This window comes from Pelobates fuscus, chromosome 6, assembly GCF_036172605.1.
Source record: "Pelobates fuscus isolate aPelFus1 chromosome 6, aPelFus1.pri, whole genome shotgun sequence".
Taxonomy (NCBI): domain Eukaryota; kingdom Metazoa; phylum Chordata; class Amphibia; order Anura; family Pelobatidae; genus Pelobates; species Pelobates fuscus.
In genome coordinates, this window is record NC_086322.1 from 241,249,626 (window position 1) to 241,266,555 (window position 16,930).

The 16,930-nt window shown below is 40.3% G+C and overlaps 1 protein-coding gene across 1 annotated transcript in view; it reads right to left on the reverse strand.

Annotated features, from left to right (window-relative positions):
• The window catches only part of LOC134565740 (ubiquinol-cytochrome-c reductase complex assembly factor 1), a 216,431-nt gene that overhangs the window by 159,222 nt on the left and 40,279 nt on the right, over nt 1-16,930 (reverse strand). The window contains exons 3-4 of the mRNA XM_063425387.1: nt 12,796-12,900; nt 10,203-10,310 (exon numbers count right to left, since the gene is read on the reverse strand). Of these exons, the coding sequence (XP_063281457.1) occupies nt 10,203-10,310; nt 12,796-12,900 (213 nt within the window). The remainder of the gene's footprint in view (nt 1-10,202; nt 10,311-12,795; nt 12,901-16,930) is intronic.

Below are 16,930 nucleotides of genomic sequence, written 5' to 3' on the forward strand. Positions count from 1 at the left end.
TAGTGGTAGTTATAGAGGAAGAGGAAGTTTTGGAGGGAACGGTAGGAATAGTAGAGGGAGTGTTCAAGGAGATAGATATGATCCACCCACGCAGATACCTAGAGAAAGAGAGGATAGAGATTTTGTGGGTCTGGCTGACACTATCATGGAAGACTATTGATACCGACCTCCATCCCCCTTGGCCAAGCGGAACCTATGGTCGATGTAGCAATAGGGGGAAAGAGAAGTTCTTTCATGATTGACACTGGTGCTGAACATTCCGTGGTGACTAAACTGGTGGCTCCACCTTCAGGAAAAACTATAACTGTGATAGGAGCTACTGGGAGAAGCGCAGCTAGACCGTTTTTTAAAAGTCGCACTTGCATTCTGGGAGGCCATTTGAAGCACCAGTTCCTATATATGCCAGAGTGTCCGATTCAACTTCTAGGACGAGATCTATTATCAAGCCCAGATAACTTTTCTACCTAATGGATCAACGTCTCTGAGGTTTAATGGATTACCAGGCATAATGGCCGTATCGGTGCCAAGGGAAGAAGAATGGCGCTTCTACTCCATAATGACAAGTGTAAACCCTAAGAGTGATGGAACCTTTATTTGACATTCCAGGAGTATAGGCAGAGAATAATCCACCTGGGCTTGCTCGTAATATTCCACCTATACATATTGAACTAAAGCTTGGGGCCTATCCTGTGAGCCTACGTCAGTATCATATACCTCAAAAGGCTAAGAAAAACATACAGACCTACTTGGATAGGTTCGTAAGGTATGGCATCCTAAAATTCTGTACTTCCCCCTGGAAAACTCCATTATTACCTGTACCTGAAACCAGGATCAGATGAATATCGTCCTGTACAAGATTTGAGAGTAGTTAATGATGCACTAGTCAATATACACCCAGTTGTACCCAACCCTTATAATCTGCTTGCTTTGATACCAGGTGCGGCAACCTACTTCACAGTTCTATACCTTAAAGGGAAACTCCAGTGCCAGAAAAACGATCCGTTTTTCTGGCACTGGAGGGTCCCTCTCCCTCCCACCCCCCAATCCCCGGTTACTGAAGGGGTGAAAACCCCTTCAGTCACTTACCTGGGACAGCGGCGATGTCCCTCGCCGCTGTCTCCGCCTCCGCGACGCTCCTCCCAGTGATTGCGTCGGCCGGTGGGCGAGACTGATCTCGCCCACCGGCCGAGGAGACGTAGAATGCCGCGCATGCGCATTACGTCTCCCCATAGGAAAGCATTGAAAAATCATTTCAATGCTTTCCTATGGGGTTTTGAGCGACGCTGGAGGTCCTCACACATCGTGAGGACGTCCAGCGACGCTGTGCTAGAACCCAGGAAGTGACCTCTAGTGGGTGTCTAGTAGACAGCCACTAGAGGTGGAGTTAACCCTGCAATGTAATTATTGCAGTTTATAAAAAACTGCAATAATTACAGCTGCAGGGTTAAGGGTAGTGGGAGTTGGCACCCAGACCACTCCAATGAGCAGAAGTGGTCTGGGTGCCTAGAGTGTCCCTTTAAGGATGTTTCTTTTGCCTTCGGATTGCTGCTGAGAGTCAGTGTATCCTTGCTTTCCAATGGGAAGATGCTGTTACAGGTTCAAAGCGTCAGATGACCTGGACCAGACTACATCAAGTTTTCAATAATTCACCTACCCTATTTGGATCAGCATTAAGCCAGGATTTGCAAGATTTCAAGTCCATCCCAGGAGAATGTGTATTGCTTCAATACGTGATCTTTTGATAGTGGCTGTTACTAAAGAGATATGCCAACAAGCAACTTATGATTTGCTTCACATTCTATGGAGAGCAGGATACAAGGTATCAAGGAAGAAAGCGCAATTGTGACAGTCAACTGTTAAATAGTTAGGATTCCATATTTCCGAAGGTCAAAGAATAATGGGACCTGAAAGAAAAGAAGCAGTGTGTCGGATATCTATACCTAAGAATAGAAGACAAGTGCGAGATTTCTGAGGAGCAGCATGATTCTGTAGGATATGGATTCCTAATTATGCGATACTGGCGAAACCTCTATATGAAGCTGTGAAAGGCACAGAATATGACCCCTTTTTGTGGACCTCTGAACAACAGAAGGCATTTGAGGATGTTAAGAAAGCACTACTGAGTGCCCCAGCACTAGGTCTACCAGATCACACGTGTCCTTTCTATCTGTACGTACATAAGCAAAGAAGAATGGCTATGGGAGTATTAACTCAGTATTTGACTGACAATCTCACTTTGGGTCAGGAACTCTATGTGCGAGTACCTCATGCAGTACAGACCCTATTGGATTACAAAGGAAATCATTGGTTTTAACAGTCTTTTGACCAAATATCAAGCTATGTTATGTGAAAATCCAAGAGTACACCTCGAAACTGTCAATAATTTTAATCCAGCTACCCTTCTGCCCCAGACTACTGAAAGTCAACATAATTGTTTGGAGATAATGGATGAAGTGTTTTCAAGCAGGTCTTATCTTCATGATTTCCCCATCTAGAATCCGGACATACAGTATTATACAGATGGTAGTAGTTATGAGAAAGAAGGTATATGTTATGCAGGGTATGCGGTAACAACGATAGATAAGGTGATAGAAGCACAGCCACTGTCGAAAGGGACATCAGCACAGAAGGCAGAACTGATTGCATTAACAAGGGCCTTGCATTTAGTTGAAGGGTTGATAGTGAATATTTACACAGATTCAAAATACGCTTTTCTAACCACCCATGCCCATGGAGCATTGTATAAAGAAAGGGGATTGTTGAATTCAGAAGGGAAAGAAAAGTATGCAGCAGAAATACTCCAACTGTTAGAGGCGGTATGGGAACCAAAGGAAGTCGGTATTATACATTGCAGGGCACATCTGAAAGGTGATAGTGATGTAGTAAAAGGAAATTGCATGGCCGATAGTGCAGCAAAACATGCCGCTGAATCCGGCAAGAGGAATATGTGGGGTATGTTGCTGCCCTTGTGCCGGCACCTCTGTCTCAATGGACTCCGATATATACAACCCAAGAGATGGAGTGGTTAAAGACTGAAGCTGGGAAATACTTGGAGAATAATTGGTATCAGTTAGAAGATGGAAGAATAGTTATTCCGACATCTCTATACGCTATGGAGATTGTTCAGAACTTCCATAATGGTACACATTCAGGAAGAGATAGTATGGAAGAATCTCTCAGGAAACATTCCTACATACCAAGATTATCCAATCTTACTCAAGCTATTGTTTGAAGATGTGTTTTGTGTGCCCGAAACAATGCAAGACAAGGCCCTGTCAAACCCCCTGGAGTTCAATATATGGGAGGACTCCCAATGTCAGATTTGCAAATAGACTACACTGTAATGCCTAAATCTGGGGGATATCGTTACTTGTTGGTAGCTGTGTGTACCTACTCAGGTTGGGTAGAAGCTTGTCCAACTCGTACAGAAAAGGCAGGAGAAGTTGTACGATTTTTGTTGTGAGAAGTTATACCCAGATATGGACTTCCGTGTTCTATCGGATCAGACAATGGTCCAGCCTTTATCCATCACTGTTTACAACAATTGACTCATGTGCTTGGTATTAAGTGGAAACTTAATACAGCATATAGACCTCAGAGTTCTGGAAAGGTGGAAAGGATGAACAGAACAATAAAAACCCAATTGGCTAAAATGTGTCAGGAAACTCATCTCAAGTGGAATGTCCTTTTGCCAATAGCTCTGTTGCGGATACATAGTACTCCTACCAGAAGAATGGGTCTGTCTCCCTTTGAAATCGTGTATGGGCGTCCACCTCTCATACTCCGTTATCTAAGGGGGGACAGTTGGGTGAAGGAATTACTCGACAGCAGGTTGTAGAGTTGGGTAAAACTATGGAGGAAGTACAGAAATGGGTGCAAGATAGGCTACATGTGAACATATATCCACCTGCTCATTCCTATCAACCGGGAGATCAAGTGTGGATAAAAGAATGGAATATTGTTCCATTAGGTCCAAAGTGGAGGGGTCCTTATGTTGTTCTTTTATCTACCCCAACAGCTGTAAAGGTGGCAGAAGTGAATCCGTGGATTAATCATTCTAGGGTTAAACCAGCGGCAGATTCTTGGCAAGCTATTCCAGATCCTGAAAATCCTTGCAAGATCCGGTTAAAGTGGGTAACTCAGTCGGAGTGAGAAATAATACGAGGAGATATTGGGACATCTTAGTTTAAAGTAACAACAGATATCAGCAAGTAGGTGTTTTGACGGCCATAATAAAGCCTGACCACCTACCTACGTGTCATAGCCAGAGTGTCTCGAAGAGACCTCTGTGAAGAAAAGTGAGGATCAGAAGAACGACAATCCTTGCAGCCCTCACAATCGGAAAGCTGAGGTGCCGTCGCATGGTCGAAGAGTAGAAATGAGGACTTCTGAAATAATATGTTTTATTATGTGTTTAGGCATTTTTGCGATTTTTCAGGAAGGTAAGAGTACAGACATACAGAATTGTGATAGTTGCATTAAGACTACAAAAACAGGTAATCAAATATCCCAAACTCTTATTTGGCACCCACGGTATGAATGTAAGGGATCTGTATCTAAATGTAGAAATGTAGATATTGATTACAGTGTGTGTCACCCAGCAGTAGGAGAGCCTAAATGTTTTGATGCCCAATTCCAACCCTGTCCAATTTGGTTGATAATTCGGAACAGTAACTCTCAGGGGACCTTGATAAATAGGACTGTGATAAATACCATACATTCTACGGGCATTCTACTATTTGATGCATATAAGGCGATCTCTGGTAGTGGAAAACCTTGGAATGTATGTGGTAATCTTAAATGGGAACAAACTTATGGGTTTAATGATACATATTTATGTCCCAGTAGGAGATCTACTGATCCTGATTGCCCAAATAGGGATTTTAATTTTTGTCCATATTGGTCTTGTGTAGGGTGGGCGACCTGGGGAAAAACAGTGGATCAAGATATGATTATCCAAAGGTTGCCTACCACACCACATTGTAAATCTAACGAGTGTAATCCGGTCTATATGACCATCTCTAATCCACAACATTTTATTGATAAGTTTGGAAATTCTATTTGTGTTCCAAATATATGGCACATGAGTAGATCCAGGGACCATAATATATGTGAAACTGAGACGATAGCAACTCAAACTCATCAGGTTTTTCATTCCTTTTATGAGAAGAAGAGTGTTGAGGATAAAATTACCCATAATGTTAAGAACCTATTTATTGATTTGGCCGAGAGTATTGCGGGTAGTCTTAATGTAACTAATTGCTTTGTATGTGGAGGTACTAATATGGGAGACCAGTGGCCATGGGAGGCAAAGGAAGTATGGTACCCTGGTTCTGAGATAGATGAACAACAAATACTTTCTCAGTCTGATCAAGTAAGTACTAGAGGTAAATCATTGTGGCGGTTAAAAACCTCCATTATAGATCATGTATGTTTAGCCAGGAAAGAGCCATTGTATACCACACCTGTTGGCGAGTTAATATGTCTAGGACAGAAAGCCTATAATGCCGATACTAAAGATACTACTTGGTGGTCAGTTTCAAATGTCTCAGAGCCTACTAATCCGTTTGCCAATTACACCCATTTAAAAGAGGTATGGTTTGACTTATCTGCTACATCCAATTGGAAAGCCCCAGCAAATCTATACTGGATCCGTGGTAAGAAAGCATATTCAGAGTTACCACAAGATTGGGAAGGGGCATGTGTATTAGGTATGCTCAAACCATCCTTCTTCTTGTTGCCAATTGAGACAGAGAGACCTTGGGAGTTAAGGTTTATGATGTAAATCATAAAAAGAAGCGAGCATCCTTGAATATAGGTAGCTGGGAAGATGATGAGTGGCCTCCCCAACGCATTATTAATTATTATGGACCTGCTACTTGGGCAGAAGATGGTACCTATGGATATAGAACCCCAATATATATGCTCAACCGTATTATAAGACTACAGGCGGTGGTTGAGATTATCACTAATGAGACAGCTCAAGCACTTAATCTTCTAGCTAAGCAAAATACTCGGATGAGATCAGCCATCTATCAAAATAGATTAGCTCTCGGCTACCTATTAGCAGTAGAGGGAGGTGTATGCGGAAAGTTTAATCTCAGCAACTGTTGTTTGCACATAGATGATGAAGGGCGGGCAGTGGCTGAACTTACCAGTCACATGGTTAACCCCTTAAGGACCAAACTTCTGGAATAAAAGGGAATCATGACATGTCACACATGTCATGTGTCCTTAAGGGGTTAAACTGACGCATGTACCTACTCAGGTCTGGAATGGGTATAATCCTAGTAGTTCGTTTGGAAGTTGGTATGAGCAGCTTGGAGGGATTAAGGCGTTAGTAGGAGGAGTAGTATTTATTATATTATTATGTCTCTTTCTGTCCTGCCTAATTCATAGAAACATAGAATGTGACGGCAGATAAGAACCATTCGGCCCATCTAGTCTGCCCACGCATGCTTAAACTCCTTTACTGTGTTAACCTCTACCACTTCAGCTGGAAGGCTATTCCATGCATCCACTACCCTCTCAGTAAAGTAATACTTCCTGATATTATTTTTAAACCTTTGTCCCTCTAATTTTAGACTATGCCCTCTGGTTGTGGTAGTTTTTCTTCTTTTAAATATAGTCTCCTCCTTTACTGTGTTGATTCCCTTTATGTATTTAAATGTTTCTATCATATCCCCCCTGTCTTGTCTTTCCACCAAGCTATACATGTTAAGATCCTTTAACCTTTCCTGGTAAGTTTTATCCTGCAATCCATGAACCAGTTTAGTAGCCCTTCTTTGAACTCTCTCTAAGGTATCAATATCCTTCTGAAGATATGGTCTCCAGTACTGTGTACAGTACTCCAAGTGAGGTCTTACCAGTGTTCTGTACAATGGCATGAGCACTTCCCTCTTTCTACTGCTAATACCTCTCCCTATACAACCAAGCATTCTGCTAGCATTTCCTGCTGCTCTATAACATTGTCTGCCTACCTTTAAGTCCTCAGAAATAATCACCCCTAAATCCCTTTCCTCAGATGTTGAGGTTAGGACTCTATCAAATTATGCACTTATCCACATTAAATGTCAGTTGCCACAACTCTGACCATTTTTCTAGTTTACCTAAATCATTTGCCATTTGGCTTATCCCTCCTGGAACATCAACCCTGTTACATATCTTCGTATCATCCGCAAAAAGACACACCTTACCATCAAGACCTTCTGCAATATCACTAATAAAAATATTAAAGAGAATGGGTCCAAGTACAGATCCCTGAGGTACCCCACTGGTGACAAGCCCAAGCTTCGAATATACTCCATTGACTACAACCCTCTGTTGCCTGTCACTCAGCCACTGCCTTACCCATTCAACAATATTGGAATCCAAACTCAAAGATTGCAGTTTATTGATAAGCCTTCTATGTGCAACAGTGTCAAAAGCCTTACTGAAATCTAGGTAAGCAATGTCTACTGCACCACCCTGATCTATAATTTTAGTTACCCAATCAAAAAAATCAATAAGATTAGTTTGGCATGATCTCCCTGAAGTAAACCCATGTTGTCTCTGATCTTGAAATCCATGTGTTTTTAGATGTTCAACAATCCTATCCTTTAACATGGTTTCCATCACTTTCCCCACTACTGAAGTAAGGCTTACTGGCCTATAGTTTCCATTAGTGGTCAGATCTATACGTAGTATCATAGAGAGTACTATAGAAAGAAAGACAGCTGCTCATGTAATGGCTGTCTATAGATATGAATCCCTAGCCCAAAGAGAACATATTCATGATGAGGAATGCTGAAGCAATTTGTGATGATGCTAAGATGCTTACAAGGTCTGCTCTGGTCCAATGGCTACTTGAGAGGTGTTGGTAAACTATGATTGGTGATGCATCTGGAATAATTTTGTATCAGAGGCAAAGGGGGGAATGTGATGGAATTTCGGTGAAATGTAAATTTAGTAGGCCGAAATTTCCACGTGGCATATGTGTATGTTGTATCAGTTAGTTAGTTACACATAGCTAAGATACTGTCATCAATGTACTGAGCATGTGCAGGAATGCAGGAACTGAAATTACACTCCTTTCTCCTTTGTTTCGGATGAGCCATGTGGTCTGACCGGATGAGCAAGTCCAGACTCTGTTCATTGATTGGTTAAGGGTACGTGCAGGTGGAACGATTAATGGGAAGAGTTATAGTTCTATAAAAAGCATGTACTCCATGTATTTGTCCCTCAGACCTGTTTTGGAACGTTAGTTCGTCTGAGGCCTGATCGGTATGTTAATAAAGACTTCTTACTTCCTGAAAACCTGCATCCATCTCTCTGTGTCTCGCTTCTGCAAGTTTACTCAGTTACACTAGGACATAGAAAGATAGAATCTGACGGAAGGTAAGAACCAGTCGGCCCATCTAGTCTGCTCAATTTTCTTTCATTAGTCCCTGGCCTTATCTTATATCTATGATAGCTGTATGCCTATCCCACGCATGCTTAAACTTCTTTACTGTGTAAACCTCTACCACTTCAGCTGGAAGGCTATTCCATGCATCCACTACCCCCTTAGTAAAGTAACACTTCCTAATTTTATTTTTAGACTTTTGCCCCTCTAATTTAAGAATATAAAATATAGACAAAAAAGCGCAAACAATTATTAAAAATCACAATATGCGATACAAATAAATGCTGCTCGACACATTAAACCTTAGAAACAAAATTTGGGTAGAAAGTGTCAGCGCTTCAAAGAAATCTACCCTTAATGATTAAAGGAAAAATTGATGAAATAAAACCATAGGTTCTTGTAGGTAAAGTGCAAATATACTTGCGCAATAATGGATATATCTTAATGAATAAATTCACTGGATACCTGATGTTATCAATAATAGGGTGGTGTTGATAATCCACAGCTTAATGTTGCAGTTGTGATATAGCAAAAAAAAATGATTATAAGTGGAATATCATCAAACGCAGTTTATTTGCAAATAGAAAAGTATTTTTCGTGGCAATAAAAATATAAAAGCACAAAGTGGTAATATAGTATATTAAAAAGTGGTATAAAAATGTGACCACTAAATAGTCCAGTACAAACAGTTGAGGTGACCTTTCAGTTGAAGCAGCTATAGTGATTGCAAGTTCTCTTTTTGTGCCGCACAATGGATAATACAACCGGAGGGACGCAGAAATCTCAAACCGCTGGAAAATACTGCTGATGCCGGAAAAATGAAGAATAAATGAAGAAACGGATCCTCTGCTCATCAACGCGTTTCACCCGTGCTTGGTGGGCTTTTTTTAAGATAGTGGAGGATCCGTGTATCGTAGTCTTTATACCCTATGGGATCGTAGTCTATATACCCTCTATCTGTTACATTTCTACGTTCTAAGGACACTCCAGGCGCTACACTGATCCTTTTTGTTATTTCATTTGTAAGTTGCCATTTATATTACATACCTGACTATTCTGTTTATGTACTTTTTGAACCAACCCAATTTGGATCTTTTTATAACTTCTATTTTTTAATTAAACATCTGGCTTCATCATTATCATTTTTATTTTTCAATTTAAGTGGAGGTTCCTCTTTTATCATATCATCTTGTAGAAAAACCGTATGCCAACTTTACAAAGCTGCGAAGGAAGATTATTATTAATTTGGAAGGTCCAAGAGGAAAGTTTACTAACGTCCTCACACCTTAGATTCAGCAAGTGTAGTCTTCAATGTGGTCAGAGGAAAGTTCCTCCAAAAGGATCTAAAGAGAGCAAAGTACGCAAAAAGTGTGATTCAACACACCCAAAATGGCAAAAGCTAGGACTAACATTTTCATTAAATCACTTAACCTTTATTTAAAAGGAGTTAAAATGTCAGCATTTAGCACATGCCAGATGCCACAAAACCCCAACGAACAGATGTCCTACACAGTTTATACACTACAGACTTGATCAGTTTTAATAAAAGTATTTTTTTCTTAAATACACTAATACAGAGTTTCATTTAGACGTGTCAAAAATGTATTCCTTTTTTTCCTCCACTGTAATATGGTGGAAATTGCAGAAGTGCAAGTGGAAATAAGATCATTTTTCAATTTTCATGAACATATAGAAAAACACCCATTTATTTAATCAAACGATATGAAAATATTTAATTTTCTTATAAAGTATACATTACATCATCAGATAGTGCTTTACCAGAACACTGGTCAAAGTTGAATGCACCATTTCAACTTACCCATTTATTATACTTCAATGGTCCAGTGAACCCGATTGCTTCAATTATTTTGGTAAAAGTTCCAACTTCCTCCTCTGAGGGTCGAAATTCACCCTTTGTTGCACAACGCTAGAAAAAAAAAAAAAAAAAAAAGTACAATATATTTAGAGGCACAAAAAACCCATGGGGTAGCTGTAGTACCAATAGCAGTAAAATGTAATGACTTGCACCACTACCATCGTGTACAGTGGGTGTACTGTTATTGAGGGTAGACTGCAAAATCATTGAGGGTAGACTGGGTTTATAAACTGGTTTACAAATGATATCCCTTTTATTGCAGACTGCAACAAATATTTCAAGAACAGAACTGGCATTTTAAATGAGATTAGGGTCCTACCCTAGAAACTTTTGTTAGGCTCTGCAAATAAATGGGATAACACTAGTGAGACAGGTTTGCCACCTGCTCTAAGTGATTGTTTATTTTGAATGTATAAATCTTTTCTTTTAGGTTTTGAAACATAAACAAGGTACACTGGTCCATAGACAAGGAGTTGAAACAAAAAAATGTGGATGTGATATAAAATCCCAATCACAAACAATGCTGCAACCAGGGCCGGCCTTAGGCCTTTAGGTGCCCTGTGCGAAAAATCTTCACAGCGCCCTGCCCACCCCCACGTCATCCATGTATGATGTAATGTTTGTGTTGTCTGTGATAGGTGTGATGACTGTGTGTGATATGTATTCTATGTGTTGGCTGTGTGTGATATTTGTAATGGGCGTATTAACAGTGTGTGATATGCGTGTATTGGTTGTATGTGATATTTGTGCTGGGTTTATTGTCTGTGTGTGATGGTTATTTAATTCAGATAACAACATGCATTTAGGCCTGTGTGTGAATGCAGGTGTATATTTTTGCAGAGTTATGTGCACACAGTCCCACAGTCAGATGCACACAGTTATACATATACAATGTCAAATCCACCACATGCACATAGTCGCAGGCAGATAGTCACATACAAAGGATCAGGCAGAAACACACAGGTACAGGCAGTAACACACATACACAGTTACAGGTAGATAAACATACTCACACAAAACTACAGGCAGGCAGCCACACACACACAGCCACACATACAGGTTTACACACACACAGCCACAAGTACAGTCTTATACACACATACTTACATGCAGACAGTCACAGACACACACACACACACGCAGGCAGACAGCCACGCACACACACACACACACACACACACACACAGGCAGACAGTCACGCACACACACACACACAGGCAGACAGTCACACACACACACACAGACACACAGGCAGACAGTCACACACACACACGCAGAGAGTCACACACACAGACAGAGTCTCACACACACACAGGCAGTCACACAGGCAGAGAGTCACACACACACACAGGCAGAGAGTCACACACACACACAGGCAGAGAGTCACACACACAGGCAGTCACACACACACAGTGTCACACTGACAATCACACATAGTTACCTCTGTTCATTGTAGAGGCAGTGCAGCTCCTGGAGACTGTTTGTTGGGGAAGCAGGGACTCCTTCCTGCTTCCCCTGCAGCAGTTATCCGGCACTTTTAGCTCTGGCTCATGGTAAGCTCCGCCCCAACCGTAAATGAATTTTTTATTATCCCGCCGGCCATGTGTGAGCTGTGTCAGCCGCAGGGCGCCCTCTGCGGCCGCACAGTTTGCACACCCCTAAGGCCAGCCCTGGCCGCAACACCAAGTTTTGTAGTATCGTTGATATCAGGTAGATTCTTAGTGCATAGATAGTAATCTTGAGATCATATGGTTAATGGGGTCTAGATCCTGGTGCTGGACTTTTCCCAATCATAGAAAATATCTCACAATATAAATACAATAGTCCGCACTCAGGGTTAAGCCCCTATAGTCCATAGAAAAAATTAAATGGAGGATATGGAAAGTATAAAAAAGTGCACATTTATTGGTATAAAAAAAGGACATAAAGAAATGGCATTAGATTGTAATGGCAGCCCTCATAGGTACTCGAGGGTTCAAGCAGGCATAATATATTATACAGATGACATGTTGTCTCCAAAAATAGCATAGATATCCAAGCAAAAGAAACAAGGTTTGTAAAAATAGGACAGATGAATGAGAGGAATAACAAATTGTTGCAATACTTGCTACTGCCAGACAAGGGAAAGACCACCCACACCACTACACGAAAAACAAGTGATGCAAGTACCCTGGACGCGTTTCGCACCTCCTTTGTGCTTTCTCAACACATGCTGCCACAGTACAACAATTGTCTCAAAATTCAATATAGGTGGGTGTAAGCCTAACTTTGCATGAGTGTGACATGCACAGCCTCACTTAAACCAATTTGCATAGGGTTATTGAGTGAACTGAAGAGGTTACTCATTCTTCAGTATTCTCCAATTTGAATATAAAATTGCAATAAAATTAATAACATTCCATATTAAGTCTACATTCAAGATTTGTGATATTATTAAATGCTGGCAGTAGCGTGTTCCTTTCCCCACTGCCAATCACCTCAGAAGCTCATTCATCACAAACCGAAAACATGCCAAGACATTACAAACGTGACTTACTTTGTGTGAGATGTGCAGTGACCTCAAGAACTGCGTTTGTGCTGGTGACCTATGTCTTAATTCAGTGTATACATCTCTCAACTCTGGTGCTGAATGACAAAGATTCTAGAAACATGGAAAGTAAGATTACTAAAATTACAGCATTAAAATCAATAAAATTACATATACCAAACAACAGCACTGTACAAAATTATAGAATTAGGTAGGTATATCTAACATTTAAAGCCGCATGGTCATGCCGAACTTACCTTTCTTTAAATAGATTCATCTTCTCCACCTCTGTCAGGATCAGTTCTTCATTTCTTCCTGTCTGCTCTAGTTTTCTTTAAAACATAAGACAAAGTAGGGACTACTTTGTCTTATGAAGGTTTCCTACACCTGACCATCTCTGACCAGCGGAGGAGCTAATTGTGCTCCGTTTCCTGTGGTCAAAGCAATTTCCCCACAATTCTCACTTTTGATTTGTGATCTTGCGATGCTTCCGGTCAGTATTCCCGAACGTCCTGTCACTTAGACAGAACGCCGGCAAACTACTGAATTTCGTCCTAACAGAATGAGAACAGTTTGTTCATTCATGTTAGGACACAATTCGGGACTTTGTTCGGATCGGAATTTCATTCTAATAAATGAAACTCCGATCCTATCCATGCCGTGGCTGCATCTTGCAGCCGCTTAGTAGATAACTCCATAATTCACACGGTATCAGGAAGCGATCTACCAAAAGGCTGAAAGACCTAAATTGGTAAATTAGTCAAGTCTGCCCCTACTCGCTATACTGCTGTTAGGGGTGTACTCACTTTTGTTGCCAACAGTTTAGACATGAATGGCTGTGTGTTGAGTTATTTTGAAGGGACAGTAAATTTACACTGTTATACAGCCTGTACACTTACTACTTTACATTGTAGAAGAGTGTCATTTCTTCAGTGTTGTCACTTGAAGACATAAAATATTACTTTTGTGAAATACTATACATACCACAATTGCGAGTGAGTGGTGGATGACCAAATTTGTGCACATATGGTACAAAAAAAATATTAGTAACGGCTTCAAAAGTGTGCTATTCAAACATAGCATATATGTTATTGTGGTTGCATTCAGTACTGGCTCATATTACATGTGTGTATTCCTAACATAATAGTGTTCCTTTAATATAAAAAAAAAAAAAATATATATATAGATCAAGGTGACTTTGGTGTCCATGTGCTAATACTGACTCGCCTGGGCATGCATGTGCATGGCTGAGACATCAAGGGGCAAAAAATTTGCCCTGCTCATGAAAGTATCCTGGGTAAGCATATATATATTTTTTTTTATTGATATATATATATTTTTTTTTACTTGCCTCTACAGCACTATTCGTCTTAGTAAATGCTTTATTAGTGTTCACTAGGGTGAAGGAATCGTCACTTATATATAAGGGACAGTTCCACTTTAAATTATCTGTCGGCAACAAAAAACCCTAGGGATAATTTATCAAAATGTTGCCAACACTTTTTCACCAGAAAAATTGTGAATTTGTTTCCTGCACTGTAAAGCTATCCTCCTTCTGAAAAGGAATTTTTCACAAAAACTGGCATAATGTAATGGGTAAATTGATTATAACTTTGATAAATATCTACCAAAAGTTTTCCAACTTGATAACTAATGTTTAGGACAAAGCAGTGCTAGAAAAAACAAATCCCCATTCCAGACAGTTTTTGTCGAACTTCTCTAAAACGGTTTAACAGAGAACTGGGGAAAGAATCTATAGTCTACTAGTACCATAGCCACTAAACCAGTGGGTATGGTGCCTAGCACACAGCAGTGTAAAAATACCTTAAAAAGGTGCAAGTAAGATAAGAAGGAAAATAGAACTAGCAATTGTTTTGTTTAAAATACATTTCACGCAGTTATCTACATCAAATAATTTTTATTGCTACAAGCAGGTTGACAAATATCCACCGGAATGCCTTGACAACATATATAGGATAAATTAAATTCTGCAACTTTGTTTACCACATTTTTCTCATTATATTAAGCCTGTTATGATTTTATTTGCATTTTTAAATCGGCCTTCTCTTTAATGGGTATCGGTTTCGTCAGTCACCATACTTAATTTTGTAATTATACAGACAGGCAATAATCCCTATTTCAATACATTTAGGAAACACAGTGACAGTGCTTCAATAACCTTGCTGGGTAGGATACAAAATAACTATGAGATGTGAACCTTCAATAAATCATCCAAGAAGAGAAAACTATTTTGTGAACTAAAGGCATTGTGCATTTAAAGTTCACGATTCAGCTTGCATCTCTAATGCCAGGTTTCTTTACGGTCTGTGGTTTAAATGTGGACAAGTGTGTCTGTAAAATGAATAGCAGAGAGCAACTGCCACAATAGTAGACTGTTTCACTGTTGCATTCCATGCCATGGCCTGTGCCAACAAGTCTTTCCGTATCAACACCCTCCCAATGGGCACCAAGATTATCACAGCACAGTAACCTATGATATATAGGTCATCTACATTATAGTATTGGATGGACGGCTTTGAATGCAATAAGGCTGGCACCAACCATTGGTACCATGCTGTGTGGGCACACAGAACTTTTCATAGTCTTGTGGCATTCTTGCATTACACTTTTGCACTTGTGGAGATTACTTACAATGCTAACAGAATAATTTTATAAACAAGGGGATTGGAATTTCCTCTGAAATAACTTCAATGAAGATATTTTGCAGCTGACTGTGCAGTGATTTATGAAACATTTTTTTTATGTATATACCTTGTCTTGATTAAGTGTCATTTTAAAAACATCTGGGATTATTAAGATATTATGAGACAACTAGGCTCCCACAAGATCTCAGTTAGTGCTGTATAATAAATACAGCTAACACAAAATGTGCTGGCACTCAATTGCGTAGGGTGCAGGTATTCGAGGTTAACCCAAAAACAACCTCCTAATCTCAATCATAAATAAATGTGAATACCGCACTCATTAATCATGCAATTATTATTTGTAAGTATATTTGTAAATAGCTCATGTATATAGGATGAAATGTATGTCACCACGATGAAATACTATACATATCTTTATAAGCATATTTAAAAATAATATTAATAATTAAAACTATGAAATAATTGCATGATTAATGAGTGCGGTATTCATATTTATTTATAATAAATGCAGCTGTGCATCAGTTGCCATTCTACGTACCGGTAGTTTCATTTGCACCAGAACAAATTTTAAACAAAGAAGTTACTCATCATGGTTGAGTCGATAGTGGAAGCCTGTTGGTGATGTCCAACTCATACTTTGGTTTGTGGCATCTCTAGGTTAAACTATCATGAATCAAACACCATCAGGCTAATGCACTAAACTCTGAATAGCCATTGGGCTATTCACAATGCAAAATCTGAACATTGTTCATGCTGTTTAACAATGTCCATATTTTGCAGAGAAGTATCCAAATGAGCCTGAATATGGTCTGGATTACAGCTGGACCAAATGCTGTAGGACAGCTAACACTTAGTTCAAATCTGGGACTGGATTTTAAATACCGTATATACTCGAGTATAAGCCGAGTTTTTCAGCCCATTTTTTGGGCTGAAAAACCCCAACTCGGCTTATACTCGAGTCAGAGTCTGTTTTATGGCAATTTGCATTGCCATAATACAGACTGGGGGGAGGGGGGGGCTGGCAGAGCTGTACTTACCTTTCCTGCAGCTCCTGTCAGCTCTCTCCTCCTCCGCGCCGTCCGTTCAGCACCTCGGTCATCTCCCAGTGTAAGTCTCGCGAGAGCCGCGGCTCTCGCGAGACTTACACTGGGAGCTGACAGAAGGAGCTGCACAGACCGCGCGGAGGAGGAGAGAGCTGACAGGAGCTGCAGGAAAGGTAAGTACAGCTCTGCCAGCCCCCCTCTCCCCCCCACTGAACTACCAATGCTGGACCACCAGGGAAGGAGAGCCCCCCTCCCTGCCATATATCAAGCAGGGAGGGGGGACGAAAAAAAACAATATAAATAAAATAATAAAAAAAAATTAATAATAAAAAAAAAAGGGGTATAAGGACCACTATGGGAGGGGGGGGTATAAGGACCACTATGGGAGGGAGGGGGTGGGTTAAGGACCACTATGGGAGGGAGGGGGGTATAAGG